The sequence below is a fragment of the Ptiloglossa arizonensis genome, chromosome 4 (genome assembly GCF_051014685.1).
Source record: "Ptiloglossa arizonensis isolate GNS036 chromosome 4, iyPtiAriz1_principal, whole genome shotgun sequence".
NCBI classification, from domain to species: domain Eukaryota; kingdom Metazoa; phylum Arthropoda; class Insecta; order Hymenoptera; family Colletidae; genus Ptiloglossa; species Ptiloglossa arizonensis.
The window spans coordinates 18,404,217-18,425,408 of NC_135051.1; the positions used below are offsets into that span (position 1 = coordinate 18,404,217).

The 21,192-nt window shown below is 41.1% G+C and overlaps 1 protein-coding gene across 4 annotated transcripts in view; it reads right to left on the minus strand.

Moving 5' to 3' along the window:
• Myo81f (unconventional myosin 81F) overlaps positions 1 to 21,192 on the minus strand; it is a 53,708-nt gene that overhangs the window by 23,348 nt on the left and 9,168 nt on the right. For all 4 annotated transcript variants that reach the window (XM_076309499.1, XM_076309498.1, XM_076309497.1 and 1 more), the window contains exon 3: positions 6,323 to 6,385. In XM_076309499.1, the coding sequence (XP_076165614.1) occupies positions 6,323 to 6,385 (63 nt within the window). The remainder of the gene's footprint in view (positions 1 to 6,322; positions 6,386 to 21,192) is intronic.

The window sequence follows — 21,192 nt, forward strand, 5'->3', positions numbered from 1 at the left end:
TTCCAGGGCACTCGAACAAGTATCGTCGCCACTCGACCGTTCAGTCGAGTCGTGGAGCTATCTAGCAAGTATCAGCGCTCCCGTGCAGGTTCGTATCGCGATGTCTGACTGTCGCAAGGACGGAAAGTCGATAGTATCTGTCTAGCCTCATAGATCGGGGACTGGTTTTGGATTTTTTTTTTCAAGGTACTCGAACGAACGTAGAACTCCAGGCATCGTCGCCGCCGAGAGAAAAGGACGAGGCTCCCGAAGGCTCCAGGGCAACCGCGACGAGTCTCCGAATCCGATGTACGCTCCAGCCCGATCAATAACACGGGGCGTGCACCACGGCTCGCCACCCTTTTCCTTCTTGCCAGCCAGGGGTCCTCGTTTTGGTACCCCGGCTGACCTTCGAAATCACCGATCGTTCTATTCACGACCGTTTCGTTTCTGCTTCTATTTTTACTAACCCCATCGACCACCCCCTCCACTTTTCGCGTGCCTCCGGAAGCGTTCTACGAATAAGATTCACTTCGATTTTTCTTGGCAAGACGCGCCAACGCCCTTAGCGAATTCTGGACACCGCGCGGAAGCCTCGCGAAGTTTATTTCGGCTTCTCGAAAATTACGAGAGGAATCTTTCGTTTCTGCGCATTTTCTTTTTTTTTCTTTTTGCGATTTCTTGGATCAATTGGTGCTCGAAGTAAACAGGAAGTGGACGGGTAAAGTTCGTTATAGGTCATCGTGAGAAAATGTCATGGGAGAATCTTGTAAATTTAACAAGGTGAACTTTGCAGAGATTCTTTTTTTTTATAGATTGCGAGGTAGAATGTTAAAATAAATTTGAACTGTTAATTGTTTACCATGAGGAAATATCATGGGAGAATCTTGTAAATTTTCTAGAGTGAACTTTGCAGAGTTTCTTTTTTTTATAGATTGTAAGGTAGGAAGTTAAAATAAATTTGAACTGTGAATTGTTCAACATGAGAAAATATCGGGAGAATCTTATAAATATTCCAAAGTGAACTTTACAGAAGAAAATTAAAATACATTTGAACTGTGAATTGTTCACCATGAGAAAATATCATGAGAGAATCTTGTAAATATTCCAAAGTGAACTTTGCAGAGACCCTTTTTCTTTCATCGATTCAGCGACAAAGAGTCGAAATAAATTTGAAGTATGATTTATATCGAAAACGTGTACTGTCTTGTATATAAGTTTCTTAATAAAAATGATAAAGTACCGTGTCCGGCTGTGCATTTTGCGAAAAAGATGGATGGTCTCGGTCGTCCAATATTCCACGGAAACGTGAATTTATTAATTTAGGAAATATCCCACATTATTCATTTAGAACAGTCAGCGTAAAAGTTTTCCAATAAAAGTGTTGAAGCTTAAGGCCATTAGTCCAATGCTTGGAGGAACACTTGGCGGAACTATCGGTCGAATATTCGGTACCATTACGGATATTACGGGCATTAAGGATCTCTTTTAACTTCTTTTAAAATCCAGGCTCGTTTGACGCTCGAAGGAATATTCCGCGCGAGCTCGCGTACTCAAAGGGACTCTGGGTGAAAAGAAAACGTGGATCGTGAGCCGCGTAAACACACTGTTGCAAACAATTCTGTCGCAAAAAGGAAAACCCAACGACGATGTTCTTATAATCACGAACTCCTTACACGTGACGTTCACGACCTTTGTCCATCCACTTTGACAAATTCCACGACTGCATCGATAAACAAAATTCAACCGAGAAAGTAGCAATATATCGGTACAATATCCGTTTCGAGTCCTTCGTGTTACCAAGATACACAATGATTGAAAGTGTACGCGAAATTCGGGCCGAGAGAGTAAAATCGAAAACTTATACGTATTCCGCTAAAAGGAAAACGGAGTCAACCGAAATGGTTATCGAACGAATCGGACCTGGCCGGAGTACCGCTGGAATAAAGCAGAATGCGACTTTGTCCGTACGGAAGGGTTGAAACTCTGACCTGGAATAAATTCTATTGTGACGCGTTCCCTTTTCTTTCTTTTTTTCTTTTTTTTTCTCCTTTATTTCTTTCTTTGATTCGATTTAATCCGACGACGCACGAGCGTCGTCCAACCCCTTTTTGTTTCCCCGGGTTTGCGCTCTCGAGAGAAGGCCAAGGGGTCCGTGTACGGACCAGGAGGACCGTTTTACGGCCAGGCTGTCGGCGACCCGTATATTTACGTTCGAAGTGACTGCCACTCGATCCCGAAATAAGTCCCTCGCGGAGGTTGCACCCTAATCCAGCCACTCCGATGTATACCACGCGTTAACGCCGCCCGATGGTTTAAGTGCTCGCTCCGATATGGTCTCGCGCGCGTGCGGTCGAAAATAGAGAGATTAATCCTGGAAAGAGCGGAGGGGGTGAGCCGGCTCGTCGAAGTCGCGGGGAAATTTGAAAAAAAAAAGAAAGAAAGAAAGAAAAGAAAAAGATGAGAAAATATTCCCTTGTACACCGTGGACCAAAATTCTTGGTAGAAACGGGGTCAGGGAGACGCTACGGCTCGAAATAAAAAGGGGGAGCGTAGAACGACGAAATTGCATCGGGAGATTTCCTTCTCGAGAAAAATGCATTTGAATAATCGGCGTAAGAGTAACGGCTAATGGACGAGTTACGGATTCTACCGTGAATGGATACGTGAGTGTTTTTCAAAGGGAATTTTTCCGCGAGAATGAAGCCCCTTGTGCATTAGTTTTTTATTTCTTTTTTTTATTTTTCTTTTATTTCGAGCTATGGAATTCTTCCTTGCACAATTTTTACTAGGAATTTTGGCCCGTGGTGTGTGTTTGGGTTCAATATGTCCTTAAGTGTGGAAATGGCGCTGCGTATTATTTTCTCGGGCCCAGAACGGCACTGATTGTAAAAAAAAAGTGTCCAGAAATATTTAGGCAATGTTTTCAATGTCTAGCGAAAGGAAGAACATTCTAACTTAAATTTAAAGAAGTTATTGCACTTATGAAAAAAGTGACGTTACAAGTATCATTTTCTCGGGCCTAAAAATGGCATTGATTGTAAGAAAAGAGTGTCCAGAAATATTTTGACAATGTTTTCAATATCTATCGAAAAGAAGAACATTGTAACTTAAATTCAAAGGAGTTATTGCACTTATGAAAAAAGTGACGTTACAATTATGATTTTCTCGGGCCCAAAAATGGCACTGATTGTAAAAAAAGAGTGTCTAGAAATATTTTGACAATGTTTTCAATGTCCACCGAAAGAAGGAACATTCTAACTTAAATTAAAAAGTGTTATTGCATTTATGAAAAAGTGTCGTTACAAGTATCATTTTCTCGGGCCCAAAAATGGCACTGATTGTAAAAAAAGAGTGTCTAGAAATATTTGGGCAATGTTTTCAATATCTATCGAAAAGAAGAATATCGTAATTTAAATTTAAAGGATTTATTGCACTTATGAAAAAAGTGACGTTACAAGTATGATTTTCTCGGGCCCAAAAATGGCACTGATCGTAAAAAAAGAGTGTTCAAAAATATTTTTCACCCCGTTCGAAGAGGAACACGTTACGGTACGGTACGAAATGAAACACACTAACGCATTTAAGACAAAAGCGAGATCCTCTTTCACGTTAAACGACCCCTCTCTTCGAATTCGAACGAACAAGGGAGAATTTTCGTTGTCGACGATCCGTAACTTGCAAACGACGGTCGTAAGAATCGTAGCACACTGAACCGAATTAAAGCACGGTAATTCAAGAGAAGGATTGAATGGTAATGGTAACAGAATCGCGTCGTTAAGTGCGTCGTGTAATTACATTTCAGCGCGCAGTTGCACGAGTGTCTTGAACAGCCGGGGGTTTGGCAAGTTGCATGCAACGTGCATTGAACGCTCGCCAGGGTGGAAAAAAAGGGGTCTCCTCCTTCTCGACGTTGGAAAAATACATCAACCGCTTGTCAATTCATCGTAACGGAGTAGTATCATGACCCAGAAAACCCCTCAAGAGTTGATCGTCGTTTCGCGATATCTACGACGAAAGCACGTCGCAGTTTCCGTTTCCTGTTTTCAGGCCGAGGCCTAGCAATTCCAATACGATAAAGGCGTCCTGTCGTACGTTTCGCGTTGCTTTCAGCGAAACGAACCGCATAAAGGCACGCTCGTCACTGCGACGTATTATTTTTCGCGCGAGCAGAATTTTCCACGAAATTTTCCATCAAATTTTTCCCCCATCTCCGCGAACAACGTTCACATTCCCCACGAAATGAATCAACATACTTGGAACGAGTGCAATCCTTATTCCAATCTCGAAATCTTACTATTTAATTTACCCTTACAACGTTACACCGTTAATAAAGTTACTGTTATTTTCCACCCTTTGTTATCGTCGATTCTTACTCCAATCTCGAGTTGTTACTATTCCTCGTCACTGTTATTTCATTATTGTTGATTCTTACTCCAATCTCGAGATGTTACTATTCCTCGTCACTGTTGCTTTCCACCCTTTGTTATTCGATTTCAATTGGAATTATTCAATTTCGAAAATCTACTTCTGAATTTTTTTACCAGAAGTAAAATCATTGATTTTCAATTTTCCTTCTTTGACAACTTTCGAGAGTAACGTAAAGGTTAATTATATTTTTTAATTTGTATTTTCGTATTCGAATTTTGCATTTGAAGAATTAAAGTTACTTCTTTCTTTTTCTATTTCTCAAATCGACGTTCGTTGCTCGTTACTTTTCCTTCAATGGTGGAGGAGCCTGAATTCAATTTTTTCGAATATTATATACAATCCATGGTGTGTTATTATTTTTCCCTCGAATGTGGTGAACGAACAAGAAACGAGCAATGGTTTTCAATTCTACGAGCCTCGAGGAGTCAATTTCACCGCACGCATTGTTTCGACCATTAATAACAGAAGCACCGGTAACGGCCGTGGCGAAGTTTTTTAATTGTACTCGCAAGGAGGGGGCCAATTATTATTTATCACAGAGGGGGGATCGACACGTGCGGCCTTCTGTGTTCCTCCTGGCCGGAGTCGATGCTGAATATTTACTATTCTTCGCCGGTACTTCCGGCACACATTTAACGCAGGATGTGCGTAAGTGTGGCGCGTTTCAGCGGCTCGTGATACCGAAGGTTAATTTCGTTTTGTTACTAATTACGCGCCGCGCTTTGTACGTCTCTGTGCACGTCTTAATCCCTATCCTGGCGAGATCGTGATCTCTCGAGACAACAACGCACGAGCTACCTGAATTATTTCGAATTTTTCAACCGTGCCATTTTCTTTCAAGCCCTTCCGCTCGAAGATTACCTCGCGACGAAATTTCTCGAAGCAAAAATTACACGATATTTTTAAAATAACTTTTTACTTTATTATATTTCGTACACTTTTTAAATCGCACGAGACGTTCGTATATTTTTACTTTATTACATTTCGTATATTTTTAAATCGCACGAGACGTTCGTACAATTTTTAGATTATTATATTTCGTACATTTTTAAATTATCGTATATTTTCAAATTTTACAAGACGTTCGTACAATTTTTAGATTATTATATTTCGTACATTTTTAAATTATTATATATTTTCAAATTTTACAAGACGTTCGTACAATTTTTAGATTATTATATTTCGTACATTTTTAAATCGCACGAGACGTTCGTACATTTTTACTTTATTATATTTCAAACATTTTTAAATTGCACAAGACGTTGGCAATCACAAGACGATAATTCGTATATTTTTAAACCGCACGAGACATTCGTACATTTCTTTAATTGTACTTTATTATATTTCGTACACTTTTTAAATTGCATGAGACGTTCGTACATTTCTTTAATTGTACTTTATTATATTTCGTACACTTTTTAAATTGCACGAGACGTTCGTACATTTTTAAATTGTATCTTATATTTTCAAATTGTTTCGTATATTATCCAATTTTACGAAACGTTCGTGTATTTTTAACTTTGCAATACTCGAACGAGAAATTTGCAATTCTTCACAATGAAATTCGCTCGCGTCAAATTCCACGGCGACTCTCGTTCGCCCTCCGAGCGCAACGGATTAATACACGCGTGATTCGACTCCGAAATACACTCGATTTCTTCGTTTACCTCCTCCAAGAGGCACGGTACACCCAACGATCCACCGATTCGTACGAATTCGCCCCCAATTCGTTTCCTCGATCGCGCCAATTATTCCCAATCAAACAATGAGCGAAATTTTCAATTAGATTTCGTACAGGCTGTACGTACGAACAATTGCTCGATTGGAGTGTGTTTAGCCCGTAGGCATAAAAACGACATTCACCTTAAGTAGCCCTATTAAAGATAATCTCGTAATGATTCCGTTTACTTACGTTCGTGTAGAAGTCCACTTCTTTGTAGGGGTTCACAGCCACCAGTATGGATCCCGTGTAGGTCTACGAAATCGATCGAAACTCTGGGTTAAGGAAAATACACGTACACGTACACATACACGCGTAGAGAATAGTGGTGGTGGAGTCGATAAATCGTCCACGAATTCATCGCCGTTTTCGTTTGTCCCTTAATCGTGGCCCCGAGGAGAGAAATACGAATCCTTAAAAATACAAGGGAAATGAAAAAAAGATTTTTTTTTTTTTAATTTTTTAAATCGGAAAAAAGAAGAAATGGAAAAGTAAAAAAAGAAGGTGAGCTCGGTGTCGCTGTAGAGAACCGTGCCGACGGCATTATTTCTCATTCCCCAACCTCGCGGAGCCGCCTTGAATGATAATGCAACGCGTATTCCCCATGGGGTTGCACTGCACGTGTGACGTCACACGATGCAACGACACGAAAAGCTCTCGCGCGGCGCGTCACTATGTTTTTGAAGTAAACGCGACGTTATGGGTCGATGCACGCATATTTTGCATTACGTAACGTTTCTCCACCGGTTTCCACCCCCCTCTCCCTCTCGAGTCCGTGCAAAATAAAATTATTCTAACGGTAATGTTTGTTTCGAATGCGACGAGCGAAATGTACAAGGTGCTCGTTCATTCGGGATGGAAACGAGGTACGAGGTGAGATTTCACGCGAGAAATAAGACGGAATTGCATCGTAGAGAAAAAATGCACCTTACATTATGGTTTCCACTATAGACCGGTGAGAAAGTTTTTCTATACGATACGATGTTCAGGGATGGTTCACTATCGATACCTGCACACTTTCAGAGCGCATTAGCCCCTAAATGATTTGTCTCGAGAGTTGCGAATAAAATTTAAAAAAATGAACAAAGAACGTCTCTGGAAACGAATGAAAGTTTACGATAATACGTTGTAAAAGTGTAAGAGTAGCTTAGAAACAACCGATACCTAATAATCTTTAAATGAAAAATAAATATCGAGTTTTCGAGACTATGTGCATTTACTGGTTGCACTTCTGCAATGGAATCCATGCATACCAGACATCAATTATTATTTCTCCCTTAATTTCTCTATTCACATTTTTCTACTTTTCTCCGCTCACCTTTCTTTCCCTCAATTCGATTCTTTTACATTTTTCATTGTTCATTATTTACTTTCCCCATTTCTCCATTTCACCTACTCATTTTTCATTCCACTTTCTCCAACCAATTCCTTCACTTCCATCTTCCGAGCCGTGAAATATCCCCCTCGTTCGTACCCTGAATTTCACGGTCCACCCTGTGTGAAAACACACGCCCCAGAATCTTCACCACGCACCACGAACAAAAAAAAAATATTAACAAAGCACACAATTTCGTTCCACCTCTATTCCAACGAATTCGTTCAACCTAAACGTTCGTTTCTACGCCCGGTTTATTTATCCTTCCAAGTTATCATCCGAATAATTTCCCGTCCAGACGGTAACGCGACAAATCGATCTTCGTTCACGATCGTGTTAATCGTCGTCGACGAGACGAGGAATCCACCAACGAGAACGACAGAAGGGACTAAACGGTGGCATTCAACGATCGCGAAAGCCACGCTGGAAAACGGAACTCGAACCTGAAAGACGTTTTTAACGATCTACCAGGGAACCGTTCACCAAACTCCATTTTCCCCCAGTCTGTTCTGTCCCTTGTCTCCGCGCGTCTGTCTATTTGTCGGCTCGTTATTATCGAGAGACATCGCGTTTCTCATTGCTGAATTCGACGATCACAGTACGGCCCAGGCATCAACCAAGTATCCCCCAGAGAAGATTGCAATTCTCGGGGAGAATTTCGTCCCTTGCATAATAACCGAACGATGACATGGTTTCGATGCTGTTTCTGGAGGGGGTGCCGAAATGACGTCAGACACGGGGGTGAACTCGAAGGGATGACTCACGGCTGAATACCAACAGCGAGAAAGGGGGATAACGCACCTATAACCGTACCCTTCTGCAACATTTGGAACAGCAGGGTAGAGAGAACGCAATGGCCGCTAGGAAGCTCATAGGGGGCGGGAAATTGGTTGACACCAGGGTTGAGGAACCTGCGGTCTTTCGAGACACTGTTCCTTTATTTTCTCATTTACGTATCGTGAACTTAATTATTCTTCTTTTGGAGAACTTTGGAATGGTGGAATATTTAGTTGGTGAATCTTTTCAGGCAAGTTTTCATCGTGCTTGTGGTATTTGTAGTTAAGTAGAGGAGAGAACAGGAGTCCAAATTATTTGAGATATTTGAAACGGAAGTTTTGGCACTCGTTATAGTCGAGGAGCTATTTTGAAGTGTGGTAATTTTTAGTTGATAATTCTGGACTTGGAGCGTCGATTTAATTTTGCAAATCGAAAATAAATCGTCGAGAAGCTGTTTTGAAGTGTAGTAATGTTTATTTCGAAGTTGATAATTCTGGACTTGGTGCGTTGATTTAATTTTGCAAATCGTAATTAAATCGTCGAGGAGCTGTTTTGAAGTGTAGTTATTTCTATTTCGGAATTGATAATTCTGAACTTCTGGAGCGTTGATTTCATTTTGAAAATTAAAATTAAATCGTTCTCGAGAAAGAGGGATGGTTACTTTTATTTAATATTGAATAAACGAGATCATTAATGAATGTATCGTAACATAGAGAAATAAAGGCCATCTGTTATCAAATATCCTAAATATTTAACCGGCATATTTTCCACGATACCTTTCGACGATAATCAATATTCATAAATGGTATCTACAATTATTCAAATTCAAATTAAATCAATATTTGCAAAAGGAGAAGAGTTATTTCTACTCAATTGAACTTTTCAATAGCGAGCACTCTTGACCACTAATGGCGATACCACAAAAGTAAGAAATAAAATTTATAAATTTCCGTAACACAGACGAAGGAGTTATATAATATTTTCTTTAATCCAACTTTCGAGTATTAAAAAACCACAAAAAATAAAGTTCAAAGATTCTACCATTCTTTCATTAAAATCCCTGAGAATAACTAAAAACGCTATACTTCCACCATCACAATTACCATACTTACATTCGACCAAATTTGAAAAACATTATATTTCCATCATCGTAATTACCATACATACACCACAATTCGACCAACAGCTACCCTTTCTCGACCACATAAATCCCGAGCAAACCTAACAGGTATATTTCAATTATTTCCACTCACACCACAGGTGTCTATCTGTTAAAATAAATTCTAATTGAAAAGAATGGTGATTCACTCCGATTGTTCTCCTCTACCAACCCACACACACACACACAGACACACAAAATGCGTCTTCCTTGGATAGCCCGGCGTACCTCTCTGATAAAAGGCCACCACATTTCTTCCTCTAACTGAACATCCGGAGGTAGAGGGACGGAGGAGGGACCTTTTCATCCAACCTTTCGCAGTCTCCTTCGCGTCGCGCGTGTTGCGTCTATTTTAGTCAGCGACCTTTCTGCCAACCAGCAAATATTTCTTCTTTTATTGCGACGTAAAGGTAGCCTTGTACCTGTCATTCGCAGGACTCGAGTTACCAGGGGGCGGTTGGCCAGCTTCATCGATCCGAGTGAAAAGATGAAGAACGACGAAACGAAGGTATCGTCGTTGCGCCTTTATGTAATTCCGCTCGGCAAACTCGGCTCCCGTTAATGGACAATTTGCTCTCTCCTACGAGGTCATCGAGGATAACACGCACACCGAAACGAGGGACGGAAATTCGGCCGCCATTGTGAACGACACGTTTTCTCTACCTTTTCTTCACCATTGTGAAAACGAAAGAACCATCGGGTTGTTCGAAAAGTTATTTCGTTTTTTTTGTATTTTTATTCTTTTGGTGAAAATTTAACACGATTCTTTTAGAGCGTACGAACATTTTATTGAATTACTAATTCTCCATTTTGGAGAACGAAACGACTATTCCGAACAACCCGATATTTTCCTTTCCGACTTTTTATTTCTTAAACGATCGAACACATCGCGATCGATCGTCGTCGAGAATTTAAATTAGTCTGGGACGACACAATGACACAGGGAGGGGGGTAATTTTAAATTACTCGTAGCTGGTTTAGCACGAGAGAATAATTAACCGATTATCCACCGTGTTGCTCAGTGGTTCTCAACCGATACGACGCGACACACTTATAAGAGAGAAGTATTTTATATTTTTCGACACTTTCGTTAAATAATTTTCTTTCGTTTCGGTCTGTTACACTTCGATACGATTCTTTCGTGAAAGTGTAATACTGTTATAATTTTAAATATTTTTATTTGGAAAATTACCATGTATTTCAATTTAAATTATTCGTAGCTGGTTTAGCGCGAGAGAGTAATTAACCGATTCTCAATATGGCGCGATGCACTTACAGAGGGAGTATTTTATATTTCTTGACACTATCGTTAAATAACTTTCTTTCACTTGGGTCCGTTACACTTCGATACGATTCTTTCGTGAAAGTGTAATACTGTTGTAATTTTAAATATTTTTATTTGGAAAATTATTGGTGTATTTTTCTTTTTGGAGTATTTTATATTTTCTGACACTTTAGTTAAACGAACAAATAACTTTTTTTCACGTGGCTTCGTTATACGTTGGCGAAAGTATCGTACGTAGCAATTTTGAATATTTTTAATTTCAAAAATTACCGCGCCGTAGGATTCTCGTTGGATTGAAAGTGTCGGTGTAAAAATGTTGAGAAACACTCGTGTGACTCTACAAGGGTGGTGCCTTTTTAATCTGTGGGTGTGTCCGGTGCTGTCCAACAGTTATGATGATTTATCATCCACGCTTAAATTACATCCACTGCTACACTTTTACATTTCTCCGTTCACAGTAGACATCTTGCGACCCCGATCGTTTCGTTACGTAACAAGTTGCATCTGTTACGATTCTCGATACTTTAACCCTTTGGACTCGAGAGGAGGAACATTTTCGATCGTTGAAAACTTCGTGGTTTGGAATTCAAATTGGAATTGAAATATTACGTTCTTGTGTAGTGTAAACGCACGTATGACAAATATATAAAAAAGTGTTTCGTTCCAGATTAATTTTACGACTTTAGGAAAATATTGGCTTATTTTAAAAGTGATTTCGTTTTCCAAAATGGAGAATATATAATTTAACAAAATGTTTATACACACTAAAAAAATCGTATTTCATTTTCACCAAAAAAAAAAAAACAAAAAAACGAAAGTTACTACTAGATAGAATTTTCTCGAGGCGTGGGTTTCTGGTAGCAAAGAAGCCTCGAGTGCAAAGGGTTAACAGTAATCGTGGATGAATTTTTATATTAAACATAGTTCGCTAATCGGTACAGAAAGTCCGTTTCGTGGTCCAGAGGAAACCAGTGCATCGATGACGATTCTTAACACTTGAACAGTGATCGTGGATGAATTTTTATATGAAACATAGTTCGCTAATCGGTACAGAATGTCCGTTTCGTGGTCCATAGGAAAGCAGTGTTCTCCTCGCGGCGAACCGCCATTTCCTTCCTTTGACGCGATACTAATCTTATCCTTTTGTCGCGTCCGTGGAAAACGTTTCCGAATAACAAGAGAAATCTGTGAGACCACGTTCAAAGGATACCGCCCACCCCGTGTCGACGTGCACCGAAAGGATAATTCATGATTTTTACCAATTTCGCGGTACCACGGTCACCGGTCGCTCGGGGGTAGCCGAAAAAGTTCGAGGGAAAATTTTCCAGCCTTTTTTTCGTGACCGGCAATTTCGTCAAAATTTAACGCTGGAACTGTCACGGAAGAAGACTGGAACGTCGAAAGGAAGTGGCTGGAAACGAGTGGCTTGCAACGGAACACTTTGGAGAACACAGAAGGAAAAATCGCCCCCTCGGGAACGCGGCTTATTTGTCTTTGTACGTGGAAACCTCGTACGTCTTTGAAGACAAAATGGAGCAGGCGTTTACCAAATTCTGCTCCGCGAAAAAGACATAATCGATCGGAGGAGGAACGCGGGTAAATTTTGCGGTATGGACAATAGTGTCGATTATTGCCTCGAATTCGCTTTATATAGTACATTAAATGATAGCAATGCATCGATGTTTATGAGAAACAGTACGGGTGAGTTTTTATTTAAAAATTATATCCTTCGAGTGAGAAGTATTGTATACTCATGTATAGTGTAGAGTTTTCTTAAAAAAAAAAGATGGTTTGTATTCTTTGTAATTTTTACTGACCATATAAATGTGTCGTTTTGAACACTTATATATCTGGTCGCAATTTTGATTCAAAAATGTACTTTTAAAATTTGTGGTATCTTCTCTCAATTTATCTCAAAAGTGTACTTTCAAAACCCATGAAATCTTCTTTCAATTTATCTCAAAAGTGTACTTTTAAAACCCATCATATCTTCTCCGAATCTTTGATGAGAAGAAATAATGATTTCTATTTTCTTCTCTCTAATTGATTAAATTAGTTTGTGTGTGTGCAACATGGTGCGTTAGTGATTGAAATATGGTATGAGCGAGAAAGATGTGGCTTAAAATATCGACACTGGTTGAATTTGTAGTCATCGATCATGGTTCGAACGTTGGGACAATATTGTATCGGTAAACCGATCCGAACATCGTACCGTCTAATGACGGTCAGCATACCGTTCGGAGGTCAACACATGTTGCAAAGAGGGTAGTCGACCCAGAAAAGGGGAAATCTCGCGGTATCAAACGACACGATGCAAACAGAGCATGAAATTTTCAATAACATTCAACCCCTAGATCCGCCAGGTGACCCAAAAGGAGACTGACCGCAAAAAGAATTCTCCCGCGAAACGACACGATGCACTTAATCCTCTTTTATTTTTCACTCGGAAATCGGTTCCGCCGAGTTAATAATAAACTCGAGATTATTTTCACGAACGTGTACGTACAACTTTTCGAAGAAGAACAATCGAGTATCGGGTATTCGAAATTAGTTTCTAAAGTTCTTAACAAATGTATTCACGTGTACAGGGTGGATCAGTTAGTGTAGAGATCCAAACTTTGTTTCATAACGATTCGAAGTATCCCCAAGGTGGTAACATTTTAATAATTTCATTTCTCATGTAAATTCACAAGGTCACCTTCGTCTTTTTTGTGTATAATTTTGTCGTTTTTGTTGACCATCGGGTAGCAAGTATTTCAAATCCTAGATTTTTGATTCTTTTACTCAAAGGTGTACTTCTGGAAACCTACGTACCTTTTCGTAGTTTTTACTGACTATTATAAATGTCATTTTGAACACTTACAAATCTTGCCTAAATTTTGCCCAAATCTTGTGTATTTTCAAAACGCATCAAATCCTCTCTCAATTCTATCACAAGAGTGTACTTTTAAAACCCATCATATCTCTCAATTTTATCACAATAGTGTACTTTTAAAACCCATCATATCTCTCAATTTTATCACAAGTGTGTACTTTTAAAATCCATCACATCTCCTATCAATTTTGCTTCAAAAGTGTACTTTTACAACCCATCATATCCCTCAATTTTATCACAAGAGTTTACTTTCAAAATCCATCACATCTCCCCTCAATTTATCTCAAAAGTGTACTTCTAAAACCCATCGTACCTTCTCTCAATTTATCTCAAAAGTGTACTTTCAAAACCCATCACACATCTTCTCCCAATGTTGCCTCAGAAGTGTACTTTTCAAATCCTTCGCACCTATTTAAATTCAACCCAACCACATTAAAGAGGTACTTCTTAAACCCGTACCAACCCTCTCTGAATATTGCCTCAAAAATATACTTTTAAACCCCCTGCGAATTAAAAAGAAAAAAAAGAAAAAAGACACTTTTTCACCCAAAAGACCTATACACTTGTTGTTGATCGTCGATCGGCCGTGTCTTTCTTTTCGTTGGCCTAATTCGTTCGCGTGGACGGGTTCTGCAAACACAGGATAGGGTTCTCGAAAAGCCGCCGCGTATCCGGCCCCTCTGGCGTTGGTCCCATGTCCACCCCCGCTCGCCGCGAAACGCCGCTAAAAGGTGGGCGAGCCTCGTCCTCGACGAAAGCAATTGAAACCGGCTAAGTGCGCTTTGCTAGCGAGAGGTTAATGAGAGCGAGCTACCCTCTCCTCGCTGAAAGTATCCGCCGCGCGGGTACGCGCGTACCGAATACCTACCGGAAGAGACCCAAGGAGGATATTGGAGTGGACAGTGTCGCGAATGGAAAGACACTCGTGCATGAAACATGAACAAACCTGGAACTCGTCGTGTTTCCCGATTGCACTCGCTCGATGAGATTCGAGAATAGAAATTGACGGTTCAAAGGGTGGTTGTGTTGGAAACAAACTCCGTGGCCCTACGAATTAAATGTACGTTTCTCAGAGATCTCTGGCGAGTCTAAGATTAAAAAAAAAAAAATAGAAAAAAAATTGTTTTCGAGTTTCACGCGCGCGTATACCCTACACGAAATTAATACTCGTCGATGGAAGCGAGGGGCGGGATGGTAGAGGTAAACGAGACAACGCGGGAGAGAAAACGACGATGGTCGATCGGGTAACCAGGGTTGCACGGTGTGAGGGGGATCTTCAGCTTCCGGTTTCGGCGATGTCGCCGGGGGGACAGGGTTAATCCGATATCCCGAAAGAGAACCGAGCCTTCGCGAAAAAAGAACGTTGAGTGGCTCGAGTACCGCTGGATAATGGGTGGGCCGCGAAACGAACTGAAAAGACCAAAGTTGCTTACTCGTGCTTATTTTACACCGCCTTGGACTTTGTGGGGAAATATATGAAATTTGGGTGACGGTGAGAGAAATGGTGAATATCGAGGGCAATAGTCGAGGGACTGTTAATAATTTTCCGATTTAAAATTGAGACGAATATTGTACGTTGCAACCTGAGGTTATTGTTCATGTATATTTAGTTATTTCTTACGTCTTGATGGGAATTTCGTAACGAAACTTTCTATTAAATGGATCATCGACGCGTAAAATGTAGAATAATAAGAATAATAAGGAGAAGAATATTTTGAAACGTTTTCTTGTTTCGGTAACAGACGAACTGGAAACTCGTAGGGAAATTACGCTTTTGTTGAAAAAATCGAGAACATCGATCTGGAGATATTTAAACAATTTTTTCCCGTAATAGACGAAGTGGAGAAAAAATCGAACTTCTGTAGAAAAAATCGAGAACATCGATCTAGGGATATTTTGAAATTTATTTTCGTAATAGACGAAGTTGAGAAAATATCAAGCTTCTGTAGAAAAAATCGAGAACACCGATCTAGGGATATTTTGAAAATTGATTTCCTTAACAGACGAAGTCGAAAAAGAATCAAGTTTCTGTCAAAAAAAAAAAAAAAAAAACAAACAAACAAAAAATCAAGAGAACATTTTGAAAGTGTTCTTTCTCTCGTAACAGAGCAGCTGGAAAGAAAACAGCGAATCACGTTGGAAAGATGAGATTGTATCGTCGTCTCAATTATCTCCGCTTGTCCGGACCTCTCGATCGACTAACGATCGGGCAAATATAATAAATTCCATTTAAACGGATCTCTTTGTCCGCATTACGGAAACGTTTGCGCCGAGCGATCGAATCTCGTTAAGGTACGACGGACGGGACTAATTACTGGAAACAGTTTCGCCAAGGCCCGGCCGTGGTTTTGTGTCGCGTTTAATTTCGTTAGGAAAATCGAAAGTTCCGAGACGGGCGAGGAGAACGCCGATCGGTGTTGTACCGTGTCTCCATCGATGCCTATCGTTGCGGTAAAAGCGCCATTAGCATACAAATAAGACGCTCGACAGGCGACGAGCCGACATCGATGCTTTATTGCGCCTCGTGGGAGTCCGTCGGCCATTCTTTTGCGTTCGACTACCGCACCGGTGGATCTTGTTCGCGGTGACGATCCCGCAAATCGTTCGTGTCTCTATCGCGGATCGACGAGCGAAAAAAAAAAAAAATTGCAACGAAATTCGCGCGTTGCGAGGTAACCGCGAGTCCACGATTAATGGCGGTGTTTAACATTAGCGGGACCGTGGATAGGATAATCGATAACAGAGATAATCGAACGGAGTTCGATACGTCGATACTTTCGGAACCTCGATATATCGGTACGATTCGCGAGTAGGACGAATCGTGACGATTTATCATTTTTGAATAGAAAATATAAAAACGAAGTGAAAATAAAAGTTACAGGGTGGATCGGTTACGAAATGCATAATATCTCGATTACCGTGGCTTCCGCGGGGAAAAGGTACGTAACGAAGTTCGTTGTAAATGAAATTTCGAAACTTTTCTGTCGTGTGGAAATTTTCGATAGGATCGATAGTAATCGAGATATCCGCGCACCGAAACCACCCGTTTATCGCCGCCCGGGGCAAATAAAACGAAACGCGTGTATCGAAAGGAATAATTTTCACATTGGAACGATACTCTCCGAATTGAGAGGAACTCGGTGTCGGTCTCCGATGGGATTAAAAAATCGAAGGAAAAATATCTCATAAATTTCAACATCTCGATGGTCTCTCCATTTACCGTAAATAGAGAAGTTGGCGGTAATCGGATTCAATCGAAACTTCGATCGGTGAAAAATCAACCGAATTCCGTCCGATACGGTTCCAGATCACTGCAGCGCTGTAATTTGTTCGACACAATCCCCGTTTCCAATCGTGGATTTCGTAAAATAGACAAAATGGACGCATCGCGGGACCCGGGCACCGCGACTATTGTGTTCAACGAATAATACGAGCTTGCAAATGTATTATTCTCCAATCTAAGGATTAACCATGGAACACTTTACACTCGTGTTTCTCGTGACGTTCGTTTTTCATTTATTACCGAATACGTTTAAATTGGAAACAATTATTCAAACGGTACGAGTAAATCTCGAATATTGTGGAAGACAGGGGCTAGGGTTTCAATGGTTCGGTTAATTGTTTTTTCTTTTTTTTTTTTTTTTTTAAGAATACTATTTAAAATACTCTTTCAACGATCGTTGTCGAAGAGCCTGAGAAAAATCTCGGCGAACGAAGAAGAGGAAAAAAAAACGCTCAACGACGGACCTTCGAAGAGGGGGCCAGTGGCAGAGACTACGACGTTCTTTTCGTAAACACGCGATCTCTCGATTACGTCATCGCGCAAGAAAGGACGTTCCCGTGCCTCGAGCGAGAGCAACACGTGCCAAACGTTTCCGAGCCGCGACCGTTTTTTCTCGTCCCCGAAACCCGACACCAGTAGTCGATATTACTTCGCCCAGCAACGTTCGAAATCACGACGCGCTCGGTATCGACGAGGTTCAATCCGCATTAGCGCGAATAAACGACGTCTGCCCACCGGAGACAACGAGGAATATTAATTTACCCAATGGATATACTTTGTCCACCGGTTATCGAAGCTTCCAACTTGGGAAAGCGGCGAGCTTAATCACACGATCTGAAGCGCTCGCGAAGGCGAACGACTCACTGTGCAGCTATTTAATCAACCAACGATCTATCGACCCGCCGAGTATCCCTTTAAGCGTGCCTACGTCGCGCGGTGTTTTATTCGCCCGATTGTTAACACACGTTGTTCACGTTTAACACTGTCGTGATTGTTGCTACGGTCGAAACGAAGGGAAAAGTAAAAACTCCCGACGGGGGATCCGTGCGTTCCGGATTGTAATTTCATTCGAACGATATTTACCGTTACCGAGCACGCGGTGAGTTTCGACGCGTCGCCCGATGTTATTCGAAATCAAAGGTGGAATTTGTTTTGCCCCGTTTTAGGGACAATCGGGCGCGCAACGTTATACGTTTAATGTAATCGATAGGTGATGTTTCCGGTGGTATTCGAACGTACCCGTGGCATTTGATTGCATTGGCCGGATGCGTTGTTAATTGTACGGTTTGATTAAAAAATTGAAGAAATTAGAGAACAAAAGAGCGCCCTGAACGAGTTTTTCGTTTATTGAGAAATATTCGCGAAATTAAATTGTTGCAGTAGAGTTTGTTGTTTTTTTTTTGTTTTGGAGAAACAAATCACTTGAGCCGATCAATGAAAATAGGATTGAAAATTTATACGTATACACAGCGTAAGGTCAAAAGTTTGACCTTTATTACGTTCTATGGCATACTTAGTAATAGAAGGTGACTCTAACGGTTCTGGTACTTTAATCTACGTGCAAAAACAGACAGCACAGACTACTTCATTGCCGTTCCCCGGTCCGTGTATTGTTTTATTTATAAATGTCAGTGTAAGAAGTAAATCTTCCTACGCAAAAGTATTTTATATTCTCGCCAAAATAAAGATGCCTTAAATAATAGAAAATTAATTTCCATTGATATCCTTCGCGAGACGTGACCATTCTTCTCACATCTACGTTCTGCTCGTATGATGGTTCCAGACTTTTGATTATAGTGTATATTCCCCCGACAAATTGTTCTCCGATTGATAAAGATTTTATCTCGTTTTATTACGTAATAAAATCGAAAGTGAAGAGCGACAGTTCGAAATTGATTCGACAGAAATCCAGAAATCCTGGTGGACCTCGAAAGGGACACTACGTAACGTTTGAACGACAATGATGTCTTGTGGGCAATTTTATGCGTCGTCCCACACACAGCAACGCTCTACGACGGAGGTCGTGGCACACGAGGAAGTGTCCACTAACGAGCGCACCGACGACGACCTAAATCGCCAAGGCAAACGCATCACACGTTTGAATTCCGGTGTTTGGATCGAGAGACCGTACGGGAGGCGAGCAAAAACTCCGCTCTCGATTAAAGGCGGAGGCTGGGAGGCTTAACTCATTAGCGAGCGTCATCCTCGCCCGAGGACGAGCCTATTCGTGCTCGAGAATTAATCGCACGTGTTTTCCTGTCGAGCTCCAAATCGAGATGAAATTCCGACATACCGAGCCGCAAACCGGCCAGCCGAATAATTTACTTACGATCCAACCGACGTCGAAGCGACTACTCTATTCCAAGGTATTTTGGAGGTTAGAAAATGCGTCGCCATTTTATTGGGTTGCTCGGAAAGTGATTGCGTTTTTCAAAATGGAGAATATATAATTTAGTAAAATGTTTATACACTCTAAAAAAAATCGTGTTTCATTTTCACCAAAAAAAAAAACGAAATGACTTTTCGAAAATTGTGTCTTGTGATTTACGAATTACGTAACGAACAATCGAGTCGACCTTTAAATCAACGTGTCTCTGTCACCAGAGACATGTACAATTTTATTGGAATAATCGACGACCGATAATTGTGAAACGTGAAACATAATTCGATCGTAATTTTTCTTACGAGTATGAGTAACTCGTTGAAAATTGTTCGTTAACGATTCGACGTTTTCATCGATAAATTCCCCCCCTCTCTCTGGCTTCTACCTGCGAAGAAATTATTACCAGCTGCATTGTACCTACCAGAAGCCATACTTTCGAAGCTACGCTTCCTTCCTATTGTATCGAGAATAGAGAAGATATTAAGGTAGCCTGTTCCCAGCGAGATAACCCGTCCGGATATCTCCCGGGTCTAAAATTATAACGTCGGAATTGTCCTGCGAGACGAAACCCGATTAGTGGTAAAACACGACACGAAATCGCCTTGATGAGAGAATTAGTGGTAAAACACGACGGGAAATCGCCTTGACAAGAGAATTCTTACGCGATGTTTTTCTCAACCCCCTCCACTCGAGCGTGAAGTTCTTCAAACTGCCTACTTTCTACTTTCGAACAATGCGATTAAGGTATCGCGGTCTAAACGCAAAATAAAGCTAAAAAATATAAATTTAGTATATAAAGTTTCATTTTTTTTATTTATCAAGATTTTGATAAATACCCTCCCTCGTGAAGATACTTCGTCATCCTCTGTTTCCGATTAGCGATAAAAGTAACCGAATGACAGTCCAGACAACAATACCCCCTCAAGGGTATAACAGTACCGCCTTAACCCCTTACTCTACGATTTAAGTTTCGATAACGCGCGTCATAACCAACCGCCATATCCCATTACATAAGGATCCCTTTCTAATATTTTCAAGAAAGTATATTTGAACGTGGACTCATCCATGGTTCTCATGTTTGAACCGATTTCCTTACCACGAGTCTCGCACTACATTGTAGTCGAGGGGGTTAAGAAACCGATTCGATTAAGAGCTGAAATTTCAACAAAAGAAAACAGACGCGTAGTTCACCCGATGTGTCCAGTTCGAAGTTGGACCGATACTTCGGACATAATATTAAATCGCGACGGAGTGGAGGAAGGGGGAGGAGTGGGGGAAGTGAGAGGAGTGGGGGTACGTGGATGATCATTTGACCATCTTTGCCACACTATCTACGTATCCGTGGATCAGACACGTCGCGGCTGGGGGATTAAAGCTCGACAAGAAACGACAGTGGGTCGTCGGTGTCGGTCGTTGGGTCGGCAAGCCCGGCAGATGAATGGGTCTGGCCCTGGGGTGGTTCACCAGCTGACTGGGGTTGTCGTCATGGCAACGAACCAACCCGGGAGCAACGCCCCACCCCTACAAAATTCATACGTATAGTTCTCTCACCCCTTCTACCCTTTTTCTCGCGTTCTCTCTTTCTCTATCGTTTCTCTTCCTTCCTCTCTGGCACTCTCTGCCTCTCTCGCGGTCTCGCCCTATCTTACTCGCTACTTCTGTCTCCCTGCTTCCTCTCTTTCGCACTCCATTACACTCGGACTCTCTACTTTTAATTCTCTCTCTCTCTCGCACGCGCGCGCTGTTCCGTCCTTTTTGGACGTAGTTAACGGCGGGCATTCAATTCCCTGTTTCGCGAGTTTTCAAGCAACTCGGTAGCATAGAAAGGGTTTCAAATTTTCACCGAATAGGGTATTCGAGAACGCTTCATTTCTAAGTCTTTGGCTCTGTTATTTACGCGTATCGGTCTGCTTGTACAATTCTCT